Genomic DNA, 20677 nt, shown 5'->3' on the forward strand with positions numbered 1-20677 from the left:
AGTTCCGATCTAGGGCTATCAGATTTCTATCTGGACGACTGAAAGCTCATTTGTGTAGGTTTTCGATATGACAAGCTTATTACGTGTGTGAAAAAGTGGTCTCAAAGAGTTTTACGAACGTGCATTCGTGTCATGGTAAACAAAGATGGCTGCAGTGCAGTAAAGCAAATGGATCATACGTTGAGTGAGATCTCCAACGTATCAATGCTTCTAACTACAAAAAATTAACTTCTCTACTGCTTATCATTACCGGGCTACAGTGAATTATATGTTATTTTTTGATCGATCTTTGTATATAGCATGCAATCAAGCTCTTACAGAGTACTTGTTTTCCTTCTTCTTCCTTTTTTAAAATTATCTTTTACCTTTTAAATACGAAAAATAGCAATAAACGAATTCCAAACTGTAAATTTATAACAAATTATTATTAGTCTTTGTACATAACTACACAAGATCAATGTTAGAAAAACAGAGAACAGTTAGCTTTTACAAATATATTTATAGAAGTAGTACATGTGCCTAATAGAAATATAATTCGTCAGTGCAACCTGTACATGAAAACTTTTGACATCGGAATGTTCCTAGCGCACCTATTTCTTCACAAGACTAACTGCTGGATTATTATATTAAGATAGTTCCCTGAGTATTAAAGATTACAAATGCTTTTCTCTTACTCCTTTTACAAGATATGAATACCTTAACTAACCAAGAAGGGAAAAGAGTTTCTAGAAATTATCTTGAGATCGCACAAGAGTATGATCGAACACTGTAATCTGCACTTATTTGGTATGTCCTCTAACTTCAAATAGGCTTAACAATATTTAGGTTTCATATCCTAATAAAAAGGTAAACAGAAATATACATTGGGTACAGTACTGTCAGCATAAAACAAATTAATAAAGAGATTATACAAGAGTTCCAATATCACATAATATCATCGTTCATGGGGCTGCGTGTGGCATGTGAACTAATCGTGTTTTGTCTTCTCAGGTAGAAATTCAATTGTTTTCCTCACTTCTGCACATAAGATTTAAAAACTTGATTTTCAGTAAACAAAATAGTTGTTTTCAATACCTTGGGAGTGTATACAGTACATTGTGCATAAATTGATGATGATAGTTGAGAGCCCATCTTAACAATAAGTTTGTTGGACACATGATACACTATTTTCATTCCAGGAAGAAAATGAAATGAAATCTTTGTTTTACGTCTCATGGTTATACCAGCGATGATGAGAAATGAATGGAATGAATAAAGTGAGAGGAAACGGAAGAACTCCGAGAAAACCCACGCACACGGTGTTTGTCCACCACAAAATTCACTTGGAGCGAGCTCGGATCGAACCAGGGACCCTATGCACCAGAGATGAACGCTCTACCACTTAGTCCAGGAAGACTCTTAATTGTGATCTTTATTAGATTAGATTTAATTTTGAGTTAGTGTTCCTTTCGGCAGTGAGGCTTATGAGACGTGGACCTACAGCTTAACGTGGGACCCAAACCACATGAGCTCCCACCGGGAATCGAACCCGGATTTCTCTGCAAAAGGCGCGTACGCTAACCGCTTAGCACCAGAGCTCTATTTATCCTAAGATTTAAAGTTATGAATATGTATGAGAAAAAAAACAGCATATCTTTCTTGATTCCACTATTTACAAGACGCACAATAAGTTCCATTGGAAGTAAATAAGTCAACGGGGTAAAAGATATATAAAGCAAAATTAGTATTATTCATATAAAGTTCAAGTTATATTCACATAACTCTACGCTTTTCCCTCTCTTGTAAATAGCAACGCACCTCTTTTTTAGGATGGGCTATAAGCTTACAATGCAATGAAGTGCAATCAACTTACTATGCTAATAAATCTACATCTCATGTGGATGGCAAACTAGTTCAGCCGTTAACACTTAAATCTGGTACAAGGAGCTTCTGATTCGATCCTAAGTCACGTAAATTTGTGGTGATTACCATCATGCCCTAGGCTTCCCCGTGTGTTCTTTGAACAGTTCAATTCCTCCAATTCTTCCATTATATTTAATCTCAATTACTACCCGTCTCATTATCCTACGGAGAACATATGTGAGACTTTACACTAATAATCCCAGATCCCATGAACAAAATCCACTTTAACTTCGTGTTTACTTTTGGTTCTTCCTAACGCTAGGCAATTCCCAGTGAAAGTTTGTAGCCCAGATATTGTTCAACCTATTGGGAGTTGGTACAAGGTAAATTTTGATTAAATTTGAAACTGACTTTTCATACACAAAAACATCGATTTTGCACAAATGCAAAGGTTTATTTACTTATTTTATATAGCTCCAAATAACAGAGATCCAGTAGTTTCTCAGAAGAAATAATTGTGTGAGTGAGTAAATATTCTGATCTAAATATAAGCCCATAAAATCCAATAGATATCGTATTGCGTCAAAATGTAAACTAAAATACGTTCAATACCTTTTTTCTCGGTGTTTACTGAATATATATATATTTTTTTAATTAGTTTTTCATTTGCTTGTCCCAGCATTGTACTACTTAAACTTTTACAATGCATACAGAGTCTCTGAAATGAAAAAGTTCTGTCAACTATTATTATTCTACATTCAATTATAAATAGTTCACCCGAAAAATATATTAATGCACATAATAATTACTGAACAACTGTAGATACACACACACACACACACACACACATATATATATATATATATATATATATATATATATATATATATAATTTTTACAAAGATCCATTAATGCTAAAGGTAGAACAAATCTCCAACAATTTTTTCATATAAATTTATAATACAGCCGCTAGCCGCAGCATACGTCCTCCACACCAACTTCTATAGGGTCAATGGTCACGATAAACAAAATTTCGAAGTCAAATGTTAATAATGTGAGATCTTGCTATGTACTTTTCACAATACAAAATAATTGCACAGAAAAAGTAAAAGACAGTCTGACAAGATTTTAAGGCATCTTTTTTAAAAATAATATTCATATTATCACTCCTTTATACAGGTTTCAATTTACGAACTTGCAATATATTAACCAGAAAATAATGATAAAAAACTATTACCTTTAGTCATACGTAAAATAAGTTCACTCTTACTGTCAAATATTATTAGTAAGCGACTTTCTGTTACTGAGAGTTCATGTAAACTGCTAAAACGTTATGATTATTTCTATGATGTAATGAATAATCTTAAAATTATAAGCGGTCAAAGACAACACTGCGCTATGGTAATAAAAGTTACCATACATCTTTAACAAGAAACTGTAATGTAACTGTATAAAAAGTAAATCCTATAACACCTACGTGGCTTAACATAAGAAAAAGGAACAAAATTTAGACAAATAAAATGGATTGAGTGTTTGGTCGTCAAGAGGAAGAAAGAGAAGAATGGTTAATATATTGCCACAATGGAGATTTACTCAATATATAGACAACGTAAAGTGTTATCCACATGTCAAGGTAAATTAAGAATGAGGTTTTAAACGTTAAAATAAAAGGCAAGAGTTGTATTTTTATAGCAGGCAATGAAATATTTAAAACATCATCATACAACTTAAAACTGTGATTTTTCTTGTAAGCTGTTTTGCTTCCACGTAGATGTTTTCGAAACACATGCACGGGAACGCAATTTTTTTTTTTTTTCGTTGCAAAATTCCTCTTGGATTCCAGTTTTCATGTTACTTTAGTCAAAGCAATGTATTTCCCGTTACATTTTAGACACTTTAGAAAATTGATTTTATGGTGTATTCTGGACGTAACCGAAAACAACAGTTTAGGCTGTTGAAATACTGAATGAATATTCACTGTTATTTGAACAAATATGAATATTTCTCCATTCGTACTTTATCAGAAAACGAACATGCTTTATTAAGAACATTTTTAGGAAACTGACATTGCTAATTTTTTCTTAGGTCTTTCCATTTTCCTTCTTTTTTTGGGTTCACGAAGAAATTCATGACCAAAGATTATAGTCTATTTCGTTTCTTCTTTTTCTGTTGATTATGTGAGCTTCTTTCTAACAACAATAATCTTTTAATATATATATTCATACATATACATACAATACAATCTTATGACGTAATACGGAGGAAATGAGCCCTCTGTGGTTCAGATTAGATATTTGACTGACAAAACAATTGTAATTACATTTAAGAATGTAATTAACTGTAATATTACACTAAATAATATTCTTTTCAATAATATGGAAGACAAACAGACTACATACTGTATATACATACACACACATTACATACAAATAATAAAAATAACATGCCTATCTTCATGTATATTTACATAATTTACGATATATATTACTTCTATAATAATGTTTCAAATAACATATATATATATATAGAAACATAAATCCGAAAAATATATTCGTTATATATTTTATATGATTAACTAGAAATCTGAGGCATATATCAACATAAACCAATGAAGTTATTACTGCACAAAAATATTGCAACGTAAAAGGAAAAATTGAAACTGCTCAGATTGTATCAACTTTCAATCTCTATGCTTTCCCTTCGTTTGAATAAAAGCAACAAATCATAAAATGATAAGAAAAATTATCCTTCCTCCCATTCAATTAAAATTATAAGACACATTAATAATTTGTTTCATATATATAGAATCTAAGATCGTTACACTCTATCTTAAAATACACTTTCGCAAATATTAATATCAAATATCGTCAAGAATTTGTATCCTCCAGACTCTATATATTTTGATTCGTCTTGCACTTTTGTACAGCATTGAAAAAAACTTCAGTCTTTAAAATAATTTATAGTTCTAAATACTACGTCGCTCTGAACTCACAAATATCATTCAATAATTTATTAAATTTTTCATTTGCCACAGTTATAGTATGAATAAACTTTTAAAATTGAAAGCCACTTTACTGCTTAACCAAAACTTCTATATAAACCATTTACTTTATTTATTTAAGCAGAAAACACATGTTGTCTGCTATTAAAAAGGTAAACAAAATAAATGTGATAAGATTTAAAATACAATTTGTTGATGACATACAGCACTCCAAAGATTCCAGTACCGCCGTACACAAAAATAAATTCTTAAGAAAGTTTAATTTTCTTACTCAATTAGCATATTATTATAATTATTACTGTCACCAATAAATGTAGTAATTATTTTCGTTATAAAAATAAATAACTTTCAAACATAAAAATAGATGCTAGAGCTGTATTTATGAAACAGAAATAATGAATTAGTGGCAAATCATCACAGTAACAATTTTGAGAAAATAATAAATAGATGTAAAATACTGGGCTTGAGTAAAGGTTATGTCTTCACTAATACAAAAGACTGATTATCTTCAGATCTGTATTATCCACTGTTTCTTCTGCATTTTGCAAAATCAAGTAATTCGCCCTGTGATACAGAGAAAATTATCAAAAGTATGTCCTGGTGATCCACTTCTAATATTATTCACTTTCTTCGTGCACAGTTTAGAAAGTGCGCTGTAGCGATTTTATACAGAGATAATTTTGGCAACAGTACAACTGAAGAACACTTCAGTTGACAAAGATTCTAGACCTTGCATTATCAACATTTACAATTATTTAGCAGAGCGAATAACTATTACAGCTTTGTCCAATTGCTAGTTTGCGCTCCACTTATTTTATTTTTTTGGAAAATATTTGTTTGAGTGATATTAAAATATCTGTATCATAGGGCACTGAGTAATGAAACAATAATTTCCAATGAAACTTCTCTAATTCTAGGATTTCTAAAAATCACTCGACCAATCCTTATTACACACGGTGTTTCAAAACAACATCGACAACGTTTGGGAAGTGATTCCTAACACCAAGATAAGACAAAAAATAAAGACCAACCTGAGTGGGTGAACAAATGCTTCCTTTCGGAGTTATAGGCTATCGAAAACACGAAAAAATGAAGTTTGAATGTCCATAGCTCCAAAACTATGTGACCTACCGCAGTCGGGTCCAGACTTCACTAAGGAACTAATATTTGCCCTAACCACCTTTATGGTCTATACTTTTTGTCTTATCTTAGTGTCAGGAATGACCTTCCAAACGTTGTCAGTGTTGTTTTGAAACACCCTGTATACAAAAGGTTACGGACATTACGAAAACATATCATTTCCGTTTTAAAAAATTAGTTAGGTAATCTGTATACCTAACTTTACATATAATGAATTCTTTTTATTACTATCAAATGACTTATAAATTAATATGTATATATATATCACATTGTGGACTTAATCACGACATACGTTTAATCTAGGATTCCTGTGATGCCACATTTATTCAAGGAAATCACACGTATTTTATATAAATATTCATCTTCTGAACAAATGTATCACATATATTTTGAGAACACTGACTGATATGAATCCGGCAAATCCATATTCACTAACACAGCAGCATGAGTGAACATTTCATTTCATCTGAGCGCTCTGTACGCCAAGGCCTTCAAGTTAACATTGTAATGCGACGGTAGCTGGAAAATGAATAAAATTTTGTTTACTGTATGGGAAAAGAAAGGCTTCTGACCGGAATTAGTTTTCAAATACAAGATGAACAATAACACTGGCAAACTGAATGTATTACCTACCAATCTGAAAAATATCAAACCATGAAACAAAACATTACGCAGGTTCTCAAAATATATAATCAATCAAAACGAAGCTTTATATTCTATTTAAGAGATCTGATTTTCACAATTTAATACTTGAAATAAAATAATACATATTTTGTTTATTATGGACAAAATAATGGAGTTTAATGAGGATAAATAATGGAGTTTTTACTCCCTCACAAGACTAACTATTGCATCTAATTATGAACTTCAACGATTATTATTAAAAGATATCGTAAATAATAATATGTGACAGGTAGAAAAAATAAAGCAAAATAATAATCAGCACCTAACATCACACTATACAAAGTTAAACTTTACCAAAGGTATGCCCTAAAGATTTGTGTGTGCCGGGAAAATCTAAAGGGAATTTAAATAAAAAGAAACACAGTAAAATGGAAATACTACACTTTTCAATACACGGTGACTAAGTACTAGAGTGCTCGCTTCTGGGACGAAGTGACCGTAGTTTAATCTATTTATTTTTAACGGTTTGTGATAAATGGACAACACCACGTAAGTGGCTTTTCTTGGGTTCTCTCGTTCCCTTCACTTTCTAATTTAATCAATTTTCTATTGTATTTCATTTGCATTTATGGTCCATCTTCTTTACATATGGAACATTACGCCAGAATGGGGCATTAATTTTATTTATTTTTTAAAATCTGCAAGTCATTATATCTGATTATTATGTAAATCAAGAACACAAACAGAAAACGTGAGTTCCTATTACCAGTAAATAAAGTTTATTTGCAGTCTCATTGGTGATTCTGTAGGTCAATGTACTACAGAATCACCTTGTTTTCTATTGATTATTAAGAAGAAAACACTGTATTGCGAGATTGTGTCCAGAAGAAATACTATGCTATGGCTTAAAATAGGAGAAAAATATGTAGCATTTTAATGTTTTATTTCTGATTTTAAGTGTTTACGACATCCCACTACAAAGCAATGAATTCTCAAAGGTCAAAATCAATCATTTTTCGGAAGTCCGATTCAGACAGTGATACAGATAAAATGTAGTAGATATGAAAACAGTCAATAACCGTTTCATCTTAACGAGAAAAGCGGGACAAGAGATCCAACATATAGTTCATGCAAGTTTCACGGTATCATTGTCACCACGCTACTGACAACGCTCTACAACTCATGCCGAGTAAGATATGACGATGGCCTTGTGAATTAGTGCGAATATGCTTGACAGCAGTGACCTCTGGCTTCGCACACTTATAACGGTGCTTACGGCATTTTGAACTCCTATTATTTGTTACAACAGAACATACACTAATTCTGTAAACGCAGCGTTGGTAACGTGACGTAACCAGAATACACAGCGAAGTGCGTTGACGTTGAATTTTTGCGAAGAAAAAAAATTCAGTCATTGATATGAATACGGTGCAAATGGGATGTATGGGTGGTCTTGTTCTAGTAACCGAGTGCTTAGAAAGTGAAAGTGACAGGAAATTAAGAAATGGGTAATTCATCTTTTGCCTGGCTTTCAACTGGCCAGTTTCATTCAAAGTTTGCAAAGCACCGGAAGTACGCAGTAAACTCATCCAAAACTACTGGATTTCAGTGAAATCCTTTGATGAATTATTGGGGCCGGTTGGTGAAAGACTCGTTAAGAAGGATACAAATGTGAAGACACAACGCGTCGCTTGACAGCGCTCATATAATCGAGCTCCCCACCATCAACGCCACATTGAGTACGCTCAGTTAGCGTGTCTTCGTTTTGCGTTCGTATAGTCGATAGAATGGTATAGTCAATGTTCAATCAGTTGTTGTTAACGTCGCGTTTACATCGCTCTCACAGTCTAGGCCTTTTGAGTTTTTAGTGGGAGAAAAATATATCGCGAAAAACTTAAAATTTTATGTACAATCATTCCGAAAACTGGGTCTACAAATCGTACATGTTCTTTGTCATTAACTTCGGCTCTAGTCGATCAATTTTATAGTTTTTTTCTACTTTTAGGTAGAGGGGACGTAATTCACCATGCAGTACTAAAAACTGTATCTCAATTGTTTAATTTATAAATTGTACCTCAATTATAAACAAATTCTTGACAAAAGAAAAGAGCCGGCCACTTTTGTCAGTCACTATGTCATACTTTTTATTCTCGAAATCCCGTTTCTCCTAGTTTTATATTTTCATTAATATCTCGAAATAAGTTTATGCCTACTTATTCAAACACAACAGAGTACTTTACGTTACAGTTCATGTGACCTTACTTAACTGTACTTCAAGATTGGAAACGTACATGATTGTTTTAGGGAATAGACTGAGTGAAGTATAGTTATAGGCACGTTAATTCGGAGACGCAGTTCGATAGCCAACCCCCAACTTAAATTTCATCACTTGAAGCATTTGCTGATATATATAATTAATTATGAGATCATATTCTAATTTTGTCTCCCTTCAGATTATTTAAAGCTATGTTATTCAATTGTCATGTACTTGAATGTATCAGTAATAATAGTACTGTATTTAAAAAAAACTGACGTAACATATATATATATGAGAGTTGATCAACTGAAATCCCTTCGTTGACCATAAATACAATTTGGTGTGGTGAAAGGAATGTGCATTGTAGTGATACATCACGGCATATGTCCTCGTTCATGTATAGTAGAAATACTGGTTCCATGATTTTTGTCATTGTAGGACTAACCTTTGGGAGAAAGCATTCCGTATCCACAATCCGTCTGAACTAGATCAACGTGCTGTCATGCAGTTCCTTACTGCTGAAGGATGTCAACAAGTTGAAATGTTTTGTCGGGTGAAAGAGGTGTACGGTGACCCATGCACATCGAAAACAACATTGGTTAATTGGTCAAGAATATTTCAGGAAGGACGTAAAGGAACAAGTCCTGGTCAAGTCTATATTGTTGCCACTGAAGAAATTTTACAAAGGCGTCTAAAGTTATTCATCCGAAAATACGCCTACCATTCGATCCATAGCAGAGTAATTCAATGAGTTGTGGTAGTACTGAACAGAAGATTATGAAACATCTGGAATATCACAAAGTGTGTGCACAGTGGATTCCAAAGATGTTGACGGAGGAACGAAAGTTGGAGCGTTTGGCGTGTTTCCTTAAACATCTGTCGCGCTACCAGCTGGAGCTATTTGGCTTCTTGTTGCATATTGTTGCTGCAGAATTTTAATTTTGAACGAAGTTCAGTAGTGTCACGTTGTAAACCAAGTTCAGTATGTAATGGAAACGCGATCTCATCCTCACGCTACAAGAAATTCAAGCACAAACGTCTCCAGGAAAATTCTTGGTTACCATCTTTGTTCTGATTGCCACGGACCAGCTATTTTTGTCTTCAAGGAACCATGAGAAAACAATGCTAGTGCTATTTTCACCTCTTCACATATCCATTAAAAACAAAATATGATTTACTGTCTTCTAGAGTAATTCTGTCGCACGATAATGCCCGTTCCCATATAGCACGCGACGTTCAGGACTTGCTCCGAAGATCAACTGCGAAATGTCGCATCGCCTTCTATACAGCACTCACCTTTCACTTTATTACTTTCACATCTTTGGTTATTTACAGAAGGCGTTGAATGGCTAAAAGTTTCACTCGGATGACAAGATAAAGGCCGTCGTGTGTCAATTGTTCGAACGCCAACCTTTCAAATCTTACATTGCTGACATTCGTGGACTGTTAATACAAATGGGTCAAATGTTTGAAGGCTTATGGCGACTATTTCTCAAGCTCAAATGCTGTGGGACATTCATCATGGATATCTTTACATTGTGTATACAATGTATTGAAATACCATTAGCAATTTCAGAAACGGGTTTCAGTTGATCGCATCATATGTACACAAATACACCAAATATTATCACATACTTGTACTGCTAATCTAACAAATCATCAATTGTATAATGCATATCAATTTTACATATTTAAAAGAAACAACAAATTATTAACCTCCACTTATACTCATTGGTTATACTCACTGGTTTAGATTTACGTTTAGAAACAAACAACGTGTGACACTGTTATTCTATTCTATTCATCTCCCTCGCAGGAGATTTTATAATTAAAAAGTCACAGCACTAAGGCCAAGTTGACTGCTTCACTAGAATTGTTATAAATCGTTTTGTTATTATTATAATTGTATAAGATGGCCCGTTCCAAAATGGACGAATTAGCCTGTTCCAAATAATTCTGTTTCCACACTAGTTTGTTAATTAAAGAGGAAGGCAGAAGCGTAGAACATACAAAAAATTATGTAAAACACTATCAAAATTGTAATACACTAAAATATGTCCAAAATGGAAATTGTTGTTAAAATTAAATTGAAATAGTTGAAGAGCATGACACTCCATTGTGTAGAACATTCTACGCCATCTTGCCAACCCTGTGACACTGTTAGTAAGATAAACTTGCATTTTCATGCATCTAACAATACCCGCCATTGCACTTAATAATACAAATACAGCTAGTTTAAATGTCAAGGTTATACTCATCATCAATCGTAACAATTAAAACCACAACATTCGTAAGAAACAAAATAAAATAAATGTTTTAAGATTACAACACGCCAAATATACACAAACACAAAATCAAAGAGAACAAGAAAACCAGCAATAAATAATGAAACACAAACAAACTATTTGCTGAGCAAAACAATATATTCACATAAAAAACTACATGCGTGTTACAGTTTCGCCAACTAACATTTTGGCTTCATCAGACACTATCTGTCTGATAGTGTCTGATGAAGCCAAAATGTTAGTTGGCGAAACTGTAACACGCATGTAGTTTTTTTATGTGAATATATTGTTTTGCTCAGCAAATAGTTTGTGTTTCAGTATATACAAAGCAAAGCTTCTACTTATGGAAAATATTACAGCAATAAATAATGTACTAGTCTTTACGTAATTTCATATAATAAAAAGAGTTACGAGATACAATGTATTTCATGGAATGTAAACTTTGCCTTTAAATGCAAGCAGATATTTGTAACACTTGACTGAGGATATTGTTTATAATACTTTTTAACACTCATGCTTGTAAGTTTAGTTATAATACTCTCGTACTCATAAGTGCAAAATACAATCATAACCTCAAATCTAAAATACACGTATATTCAACAAAGAACCCTGTTTACTGACACTATTCATACATATCACTGACATTACCACAAATATCAATCTATCCTTTGGAAAAAAAAAAATGTATTTAAAACGGTGCATGCAAACTTACATTAGCTCCAATCCTAGATAAATATCTATTTCGAATATGAAAATCTGAGTTTGCCTGAAGCAGATCATGTGGTGTTACATCAGACATCGAACCAGACGCCAGCAGTTTTTCCCTCTCCAGAACTTCGGCAGCCCTATGTAATGAAGTGTAAAGTCAATATTTGCTACATTTCAAATTTTACCTTCCTGACAATGATGAAGAGAGACAGAGAGAGAGAGAGAAAGAGAAAAGTACTCTAACAATTGCAATGTTTCTTAAAAGTCAAATTGGATAAACTTGCCGAAGAACCTTCAACAACAAATACACTATGAACTAATTAACTTGATCGGAAAGTCCTGAGTGTTTGTAACATGTTTATCTTGGAATGTTGAGTTTGTAGTCGTACTGTATGAAACATATCAAATATTGCGACTATTTGAAAGCTGAAATTTAACTACGTTTGTGTGACTGCAAATAGCATATTAACTTTGTTTCTGTACTAGAACCACGTAGTGAGACGTATAACATTATTTGTTACTATGTCCGTCCGTCCGTTACTTCTCACGATAAATCTTGAATGCATGTGATATTTTTAATTCTGTTTTTGCAGTACATAGCTAGAGCGATTACCTCGGACAAGTTCGTGAATTGAGTTAATCCTTTAACAGATAACGACGACTTGACAATAGTAATCTATAGCCAATATCTCATACATGGAAGCGGAATTTTGAATTCTGTTTTTTGTAATAGATAGCTACAGCAATTATCTCGGCCGAGTTTCTTAATGAATTGACTCCATTAACATCTTAACGGATAACGGTGATTTTAACGGTTGCTATTTGTAACCCATATTCCATGTGTGTTAGCGAATTTTTATCCCATATATGTTAGCGATTTCTGTTTTCTGTAACCTAAATAAAATAGGTACTGTACCTGCTCAGAACATTACTTAAGTAAAATAAATTAAGTGGACAGGACAGTAATTGTAAACATATCGTGACATTGGACCTCACACTATTTCAGTAGTTCAATGTAACTCTTGAGAGGAAACATTTGCTTTCCCTCAATATCGCCAAGATAGTTTCATGCTTATAGTATTCCCTATATGCCGGAATGAAAGAACAATTGTGGCCTCTTGTCTGCCATGAAACAGGATTTCTCTCATATGAAGGATCATCTGATTCTTACTGCAGGAAGATCAAGATAGAGTTTACTGTGATATACTGGTCACTCAGATAATTCTTGACAGTATATCTTTTTAACACATTGTATACTATTTTCATGAATTAAGGAGGTAACCGAGTGCTACATTTGCACATACCAATAAAGTTATTGGACTAACGTTGAAACGATAAGGTGTTAGATCAGTAGTTGATGTTTTAAATAATGCCGCCAGTGAAGATAGAAGTTACTATCGAAAATTCAGATAATTTAACGTCAAGAAGTATTTTAAGGTTCTGTCTACACAAAAGTGTCTATCCAATCAGTTCCTCAACTTTTACGCACCGTGTGCATGTTTATCATACGGGCAACACGCTCCGCCAATTTTAGATGTTTTGATCTTAGCATCCGCATGATGTTCGGTGACGAGAATAGACTGTGAAATTCCAAATGTGTTAACTAACTCTGGTAATAGACATAAAATTAATTGCTTAATGATACAATAGGATGCACCATTTGATTATATATATATATATATATATATATATATATATATATATATATATATATATATATATATATATATATATATATATATATATATTATGTAACAAATTTTTTCCTACCTAAAGCATTCAGTAAACTTAAGAACAAGTTTTCCTTATGCAGATGTAAATTATAACCAGTTGTGTATTTATAAGTGAAAAACTTAAATTTTAGTGTTTGTTAGGTTTTGTTGAGTTTTTAGATTTTAGTTTATAGAGTTGTTCATGCAAACAGTACATATGAGTACCTTAAACACTGCATTTCATGTATAGCTTTAGCAGCGAGTCTTCTTAACACTCGGTCAATGGTAATATGTTAAATTTTGACGGATCTTTTTATTTTTTATCCAACTATAATGCTTCTTACACTGTAACTTACGTCGGTAAGGTCGCTACGTTAAATATAACCACCGGACGATGGTACTTTGGATGGTTTAAGTTTAGCTTCCCTTTTCGGCACCGAAGCTATGAGATGTGAATTTACAGCTAAAGGTGGAATCCAAACCACCCTAATACGCTCCAATTTCAAGGCTTTTCCACCACGAATCGAACCTGGACCCGTGCACTAAAAGTACGCACGCTGCCAAGCCACTACATGAGCAGCGAGAGTTTTCTTAAGGTACGCATAAGAAGGAGTGAGTTGGTGCTCCGAAACAAAACGCAGGAACACATTTCACCGGATGTTTTAGGTAAGAAAGAGTTTTTTTTTTTTTTTCGTAATTAATACAAAATAATATTTTAAGATAGCAACCCTAACAAACTCCATCATATTCATTACACTGGTGAGTGCACTGAATAAAACAGTGTTACAACATAATTTGACTGTCAGTATACTGACGAGGGAACTTTTTCTGGTGTCACACGAAATGTGGCACGAGACTATGGTCAATCGATTTGTGTTAGTGAACACAAAAATCCATCAGCGGGAAAAACATTCGGTCGCAACCGTTCCATACTTATGGAGGGAAGGGGGCATTGGCAACACAACACGTTGTGGATAATGAGACGAAAACTGACGCGAGTTCGATGAAAATATGCGTAGAAGCAGAACATATACTACAGTGTGACGTTATATTCAACAGTACTCTGAGGAGTGAGGGCAGAGGCGTAGCACATACCGACAGAGGAGAGGGCGGGTAACGCAAGTGAAAATGGTCATATAATTGAGAAAAACCGAGAAGCAAGACGTCAGGACAATAGTACAGTAATAATACATGGTCAAGTGATCAATCACAAACTATACACATCCTGTAGACAACACCGTGAAGCAGATGTGGAAGAATGAGATCTATGGAGGGGATTGTCCGCAGGGTCTGGACCTCCTCCCCTCGTAACGTTCAATGTGTATAGACTGTTGTATACATGTAGGCATTCATTCTCATATGTTGTTGATGATGATAATGATAACAAAAGTAAAACAACAATATATGCTCCTGTGTGAATGCGCTGCAAAGTCCAATACATCACTATACATTGAAAGATCAGTTCAGGAAGGTGGGGGTTGTTGCTTCCTTGCCTTTCTTCTCTCCACCCATGTACTTGACCATGTCCATGACATATTACTATGCTATTCTCCTCAAGTCCGGCTCGTATGTGTTCATACCTTCTATGGAACGTTTCCCCTATGGTATACTCCACACTACCTCCTCCTCTGTCGTTACGTGCTAAACCTCTGTCCTCCTCACTTGTCAGAGTATTGTCGAATGTAATGCCACATTGTAGTATATGTTTAACTGCGCTTCTATGAATATTTTCATCAAACTCCCGCCATATTTCGTCGCATTATCCACAACGTGTTGTGTTTGCAGTGCCCCTACTCTTCCCCCATAAGTACGGATCGGTTGCGATTGAGGGTTTTTCCCGCGTGTGGAGTTCCGTGTTCACTAACACAAATCGATTGACCATGGTCTCGTTCCCCATTTCGTGTGACACCAGAAAAAGTCTCCTCGCGAGCCTAATTTGTAACAGACGAATAAAATTAATAATGCGCATATACCAGTTTGTCCTTAATTGATAATTCTTAGGTTCTAGAGCTACAAGAAATTTTGTTACTTTAGAATGAATTATTTGTACAACAAAATTAAATATCAACGAGGAAATCATATCACTTGAAATTAATATATATGATAAGAGTTCACTAAATGAACTACTACAGCACTTTAAGAGAGAGAGAGAGAGAGAGAGAGAGAGAGAGAGAGAGAGAGAAAACTCCATCGTCTTTCACAAACTGCTTACACAGCTTACATTCTGTGTGATGATTTGAGATGAATGAATTCGATCCATCAAACACTTCTCATTTCATGTACATAGTTTTTTTTTTTTTTTTTTTTTAGTTGGTTTATTTATTCAGTTTGATCATTTGATAAACTTTATCACTTTGTGTTATTTCACTACCTCAATATATTAAATTTATACCTTAAAAACATTACAATTCTGTTTAATATGCAACTAAAGTACTTACAACCTCTTTCTCTCGTAAATCTCTCTTTCTGTTGTGGTCATATTAAGAATTCCTGATGTGCCTGAATCACGAATCCATGTTAATACAGTTCCTGCCAATGCAACTGTAAACAAAGAAGGACATACTGATAATATAAGCATGAATACAATAGGTATATATAGTAAAACACAATTCATACAAAATAAAATAAAATATATAAAATAAGCTATCTGTACAGTAAAGCGTTAAAGTAACTGCACAAAGCTGACACAAAAAACTAAATAACAACAGAGAAGTTCACATGGGAAGGGTCCACTTGGGCGCCCTATTGAATTATCTGAATTCTACTGGGGTCGTCATAGGTAACGTAAATGTTCTGTGTGTTCTTACGTCCTTATGCAATACTCGGGTTATGAAGGACAGGACCTATTTATTAATATGGGCATCCAACTACGACTGGGGCTTGAATCTGATGCAGCTGATGGGTGCAAAGACCATCATGCAAGGTTAACCCTCACAGTGGAGACCATTTCCCAGCACACTATATTACCTCCCAGAAAGCTCTATTACAAGATCACGCCACTGTTTGTATGTAAGAATAATGCAAAAGGAATTCAGATACAAAATGAATAGATGAAAACAATGATAAGTAAAATACTATCTACAGGGTTCTTACAAAGTAATGTTTATCTTTTCCCCAGATTTCCATGTGTCAGACTAATTATTTTCCCTGACCCATGGCATTTAATATGATAAAGGTTCATTAATGAAGAATGCCTGTAATAACTAACTCAAGGCTTGGTTAATAACAGTGATAACAGGTGGCGACAAAAATTATGGGAAAGAATTTCTAACTTTTCCCGGCTTTCCTGTACATTTTTAAGAAATTTACCCTTGATATGTAATTAGCCACACACATTTTCTCATGTTGATGGAAAAGTAACACCAAGAAAACATGACAACGATGATAAGTAAAGAACACGTTTTCCTTAATCACCTAGGATAATGAATAATATACAAAACAAATACAACGCATTTTATTATGAAATTACAAAAAGACTTATCTAATAAAAATTCTTGCACAATGCAAGAAATTAAGCATCTTCCTTGAAATCTGAACCTGTAACTTTACTCAAATCACGAAAATTTCGTCATATATGAAAACAAAAAGCCACAGTGAAACACACAGAGGAAAAGCGTAGATGTATGTACATAAAACTGTTTGCGGTATATTTGCAACATATCTTTAGGAAAAAATCAATAGTACTTTGTAATTCATTTTATTTCTCCAATCGCTTTGTTTTCTTATCAATACTGCGTATATCTTCCATTTTTTAAGTTTTCTTAGCTTCAAACTCGTTCAGAATGATCTTTATTTTCCTGTTTTCGGCTTTTTTTCCTTTCTTCCTCTCGTCGATATTTCTTGCTTCTGCACAAGTAAGAGTATCTCGTGCATAATGAATCCTGGAATTCCTTCTGGATAATTTCTCAAGACCACTCCAAGAAGCTCTACTGAATCATACAGAAACCTGAGTGCTACTGAAGTTTATTCTTTTAAATTGTCTGCTACACATTGTGCATTGGTTGAAAATTCTCATTCTAAATTTGAATTTTTGAGGGAATATATTAATACCATTTTAACATCATCTTTAAATCATTTTACTTTGAAGTATCCAATTTCTTTACCTAAAAGTCATCCAAACACTGACCAGTTCTAGAATACTGACTCACAAGTATTTCACAATTTGCATCCCAACAAAACTCTTTGAACTAACTTACAACACTATATTTTAGATATACAGAACATCACTGCCATAAAGAGCGGAACACACCACTATATTTTGCTTTTAGAGCGGAAACAGAATATAGTTTGTTTTTACAAAGAGAGTTATCAAAAATACGATATGCAATTCGTAAAACGAATTTCCTTGCTTTATAATTCCCAATTTAGTTTTGTAGTGCACGTTACATCCTAATTCATGACGTATGAAATTCGTAAAATCCGTGGGTATTTATTTTTTCCTCCTTCACGCTATGGAAGACTTATGAATGTTAGATACATTTTGGGGGATGAAAATGGACAGCACTCAACAATAAACTACTACATGCTAAAATTTGCTCTAGGACTAATACGAAAAATTAAACAACTCAGCAATAAGTGGTAAGTGGGGGAGAAAATAATTAAAACATAAATTATAGTAACTATTGAAGGAATTAAACTGACCCATGAATTAAACCGTTAAATTAAATTCATAAATGTGTCTATTTATAAATGTGGAAATTTTTAATGGAAACTCCAATCATTCAACGGCTTACACACTGCTGTTTCAATTATAGCTCCTGGCTTCCATTATATAATAATATTTTTTTAAAAAATCATTATATAGGGTGTTTCAAAACAACAACAACAACAACAACGTTTGGGAGGTGATTCCTGACACCAAGATAAGACAAAAAGTATAGACCATCCTGGGTATACAAATGCTTCCTTTCGGAGTTATAGGCTGCGGAAAACATGAAAAAAAAAAAAAAAAAAAAAAAAATTAAAGGTCATAGCTCCCATACTATGGGACCTAGCGTAATCGGGTCAAGACTTCACTTAGGAACTTTTATGTGCCCTATCCAAACATCAATGTTTCAGAATCCTGCGGTACTACCGCAACAATTTTTATAGAAGTAGTTGGTGAGTGATTCAACTTATATACTTGTAGCTAAACTCCCTCTATAAAAAATGTTGCGTGAGTACCTTAAGATTTTGAAACATGTATTTTTGGATAGGGCACATATTAGTTCCTAAGTGAAGTCTTGACCCGACTACTGTAGGTCCCATAGTTTTGGGACTATGGACCTCTAAAGTTCATTTTTTTTTTCTTTCATGTTTTCGGAAAGAAGCATTTGTGCACTCAGGTTGATCTATACTTTTTGTCTTATCTTGGTATCAGGAATCACCCCCCAAAACGTTGTCGATGTTGTTTTGAAACACCTATATAATGGAAACCATTAAAAGTAATTAAAACAGCAGTCTTAACGTAAATAAATAAGCTGTTGAAGAAGGCAGGGGTTTCCATTGAAAAGTTCGGCATTAATAAAAATTTAGACGTACTCGTGACTTTCATTTAATAATACATCATATTAGTAAATAAATAAACAATATTATTGCTTACCGCACAGCCATGCTAAGAAGAAAACTTCTAATAACAAATACCCTCCGGAATCAGCAATAATTCCTGCTAACATGGTTATCACAGCCAATCCTAAGTTTTGAACAGACTGCATACTGAAAAACAACGATATTACGTTACAGTATGGGAGGATGTAAAGAAAGCGTCAAGCTTAAAGAGTTTTGCTTGAAGATTTAACACATTAAGAATAATATAATTTTATAGATAGCAACTGAAAAACTAATACCAACACAGTAATGTTGCACATTTGCAACACCTCTAGAGAATATCTACAAAAATAACTAACTAACTAACTCTATGGCCTATGGAACCCGGAGGTTCAGTGCCGCGTTCACAAAAGCTCTCCACTGACTTCTACCCTTAGCTAATTGCATCCAGTTTCTACTTTGTATTCCTATCTCTGCGAGATCCATCTTAATATTGTCGTCCCATCTGCGCCTAGGTCTTCCTAATGGTCGTTTTCCTATGGGTCTACCAGTCAAGACTTTGAAAGCGTTTCTACTTTCTTCCATTCTAGCTACATGACCTGCCCACCTAAGCCTCCTAGACTTGACGACCCTAACAATGTTGGGTAAACCGTATAAACTATGTAGTTCCTCGTTATGAAGCTTCCGCCATTCCCCATTCTCGTTCCTCTTGGGTCCGAATATTCTTCTCAGGATCCTGTTCTCAAATACTTTCAGTCTATGTTCTTCCCTCAGAGTAAGCGACCATGTTTCGCAACCATACAGAACAACAGGCATGATTATCGTTTTATATATTTTAAGCTTCAAATTCCTCGACAGAATTCGCGACGACAAGAGATTTTGAACCGAATAGTAACACGAATTTCCTGCTTTTAGTCGACATTTAATTTCTTCGTGAATATGATTTTCGTCTGTTAATATTGATCCTAAATATTTGAAAGTATCCACTTTATCAAAAGCATTATTTAATATTTTAACGCCTCCACAATTTGCCGTATTACGGTCCCGACGCACTTCCATGTATTTAGTTTTCTCTGCATTTACTTCTAAACCCATGTCCCTGCAAGCGTTTAATAAGATCTCTGCATTTATTTCTACTGTTCTCCTATCATCCCCTATTAAATTTACATCATCAGCATATGCCATAACCTGGTGAATGCCGTTCAACTCTAGGCCCTGGTTGCTATCTTTGATTTTCCTTATGGCGTATTCCAGCACAGTTAAATAATAATGGCGACAACGCATCTCCTTGTTTCAGGCCATTTTCGACGTGGAAGCTCGTGGACAAAAATTTTCCTACCCGGACTTTACTTTGGGATTCACTTAAACATATCTTAATTAATCTAATTAGCTTTCTCGGTATTCCAAGTTCTGTAAGAACGTTGTATAATGTTTCTCTCCTAACCGAGTCGTAAGCCTTTCTAAAATCAATAAATAGTTGATGTACCGGGGTATTGTATTCCCACTTCTTTTCGAGTATTTGGCGAATGGTAAATATTTGGTCTGCCTCGATAATTATTACAGTCAGTTTTGTCGCCTTTCT

At 34.0% G+C, this 20677-nt stretch overlaps 1 protein-coding gene across 1 annotated transcript in view; it reads right to left on the bottom strand.

Annotated features, from left to right (window-relative positions):
• Positions 1-406: 406 nt before the first annotated feature.
• LOC145693219 (lysosomal dipeptide transporter MFSD1-like) overlaps positions 407-20677 on the bottom strand; it is a 66540-nt gene continuing 46269 nt past the window's right edge. Inside the window, exons 8-11 of the mRNA XM_081769010.1 lie at positions 19151-19263; positions 16008-16110; positions 11862-11994; positions 407-6502 (exon numbers count right to left, since the gene is read on the bottom strand). Of these exons, the coding sequence (XP_081625136.1) occupies positions 6446-6502; positions 11862-11994; positions 16008-16110; positions 19151-19263 (406 nt within the window). The 3' untranslated portion in view covers positions 407-6445. The remainder of the gene's footprint in view (positions 6503-11861; positions 11995-16007; positions 16111-19150; positions 19264-20677) is intronic.

This window comes from Thermobia domestica, chromosome 8 (genome assembly GCF_964235325.1).
Source record: "Thermobia domestica chromosome 8, izTheDome1.hap1.1, whole genome shotgun sequence".
NCBI classification, from domain to species: Eukaryota; Metazoa; Arthropoda; class Insecta; order Zygentoma; family Lepismatidae; genus Thermobia; species Thermobia domestica.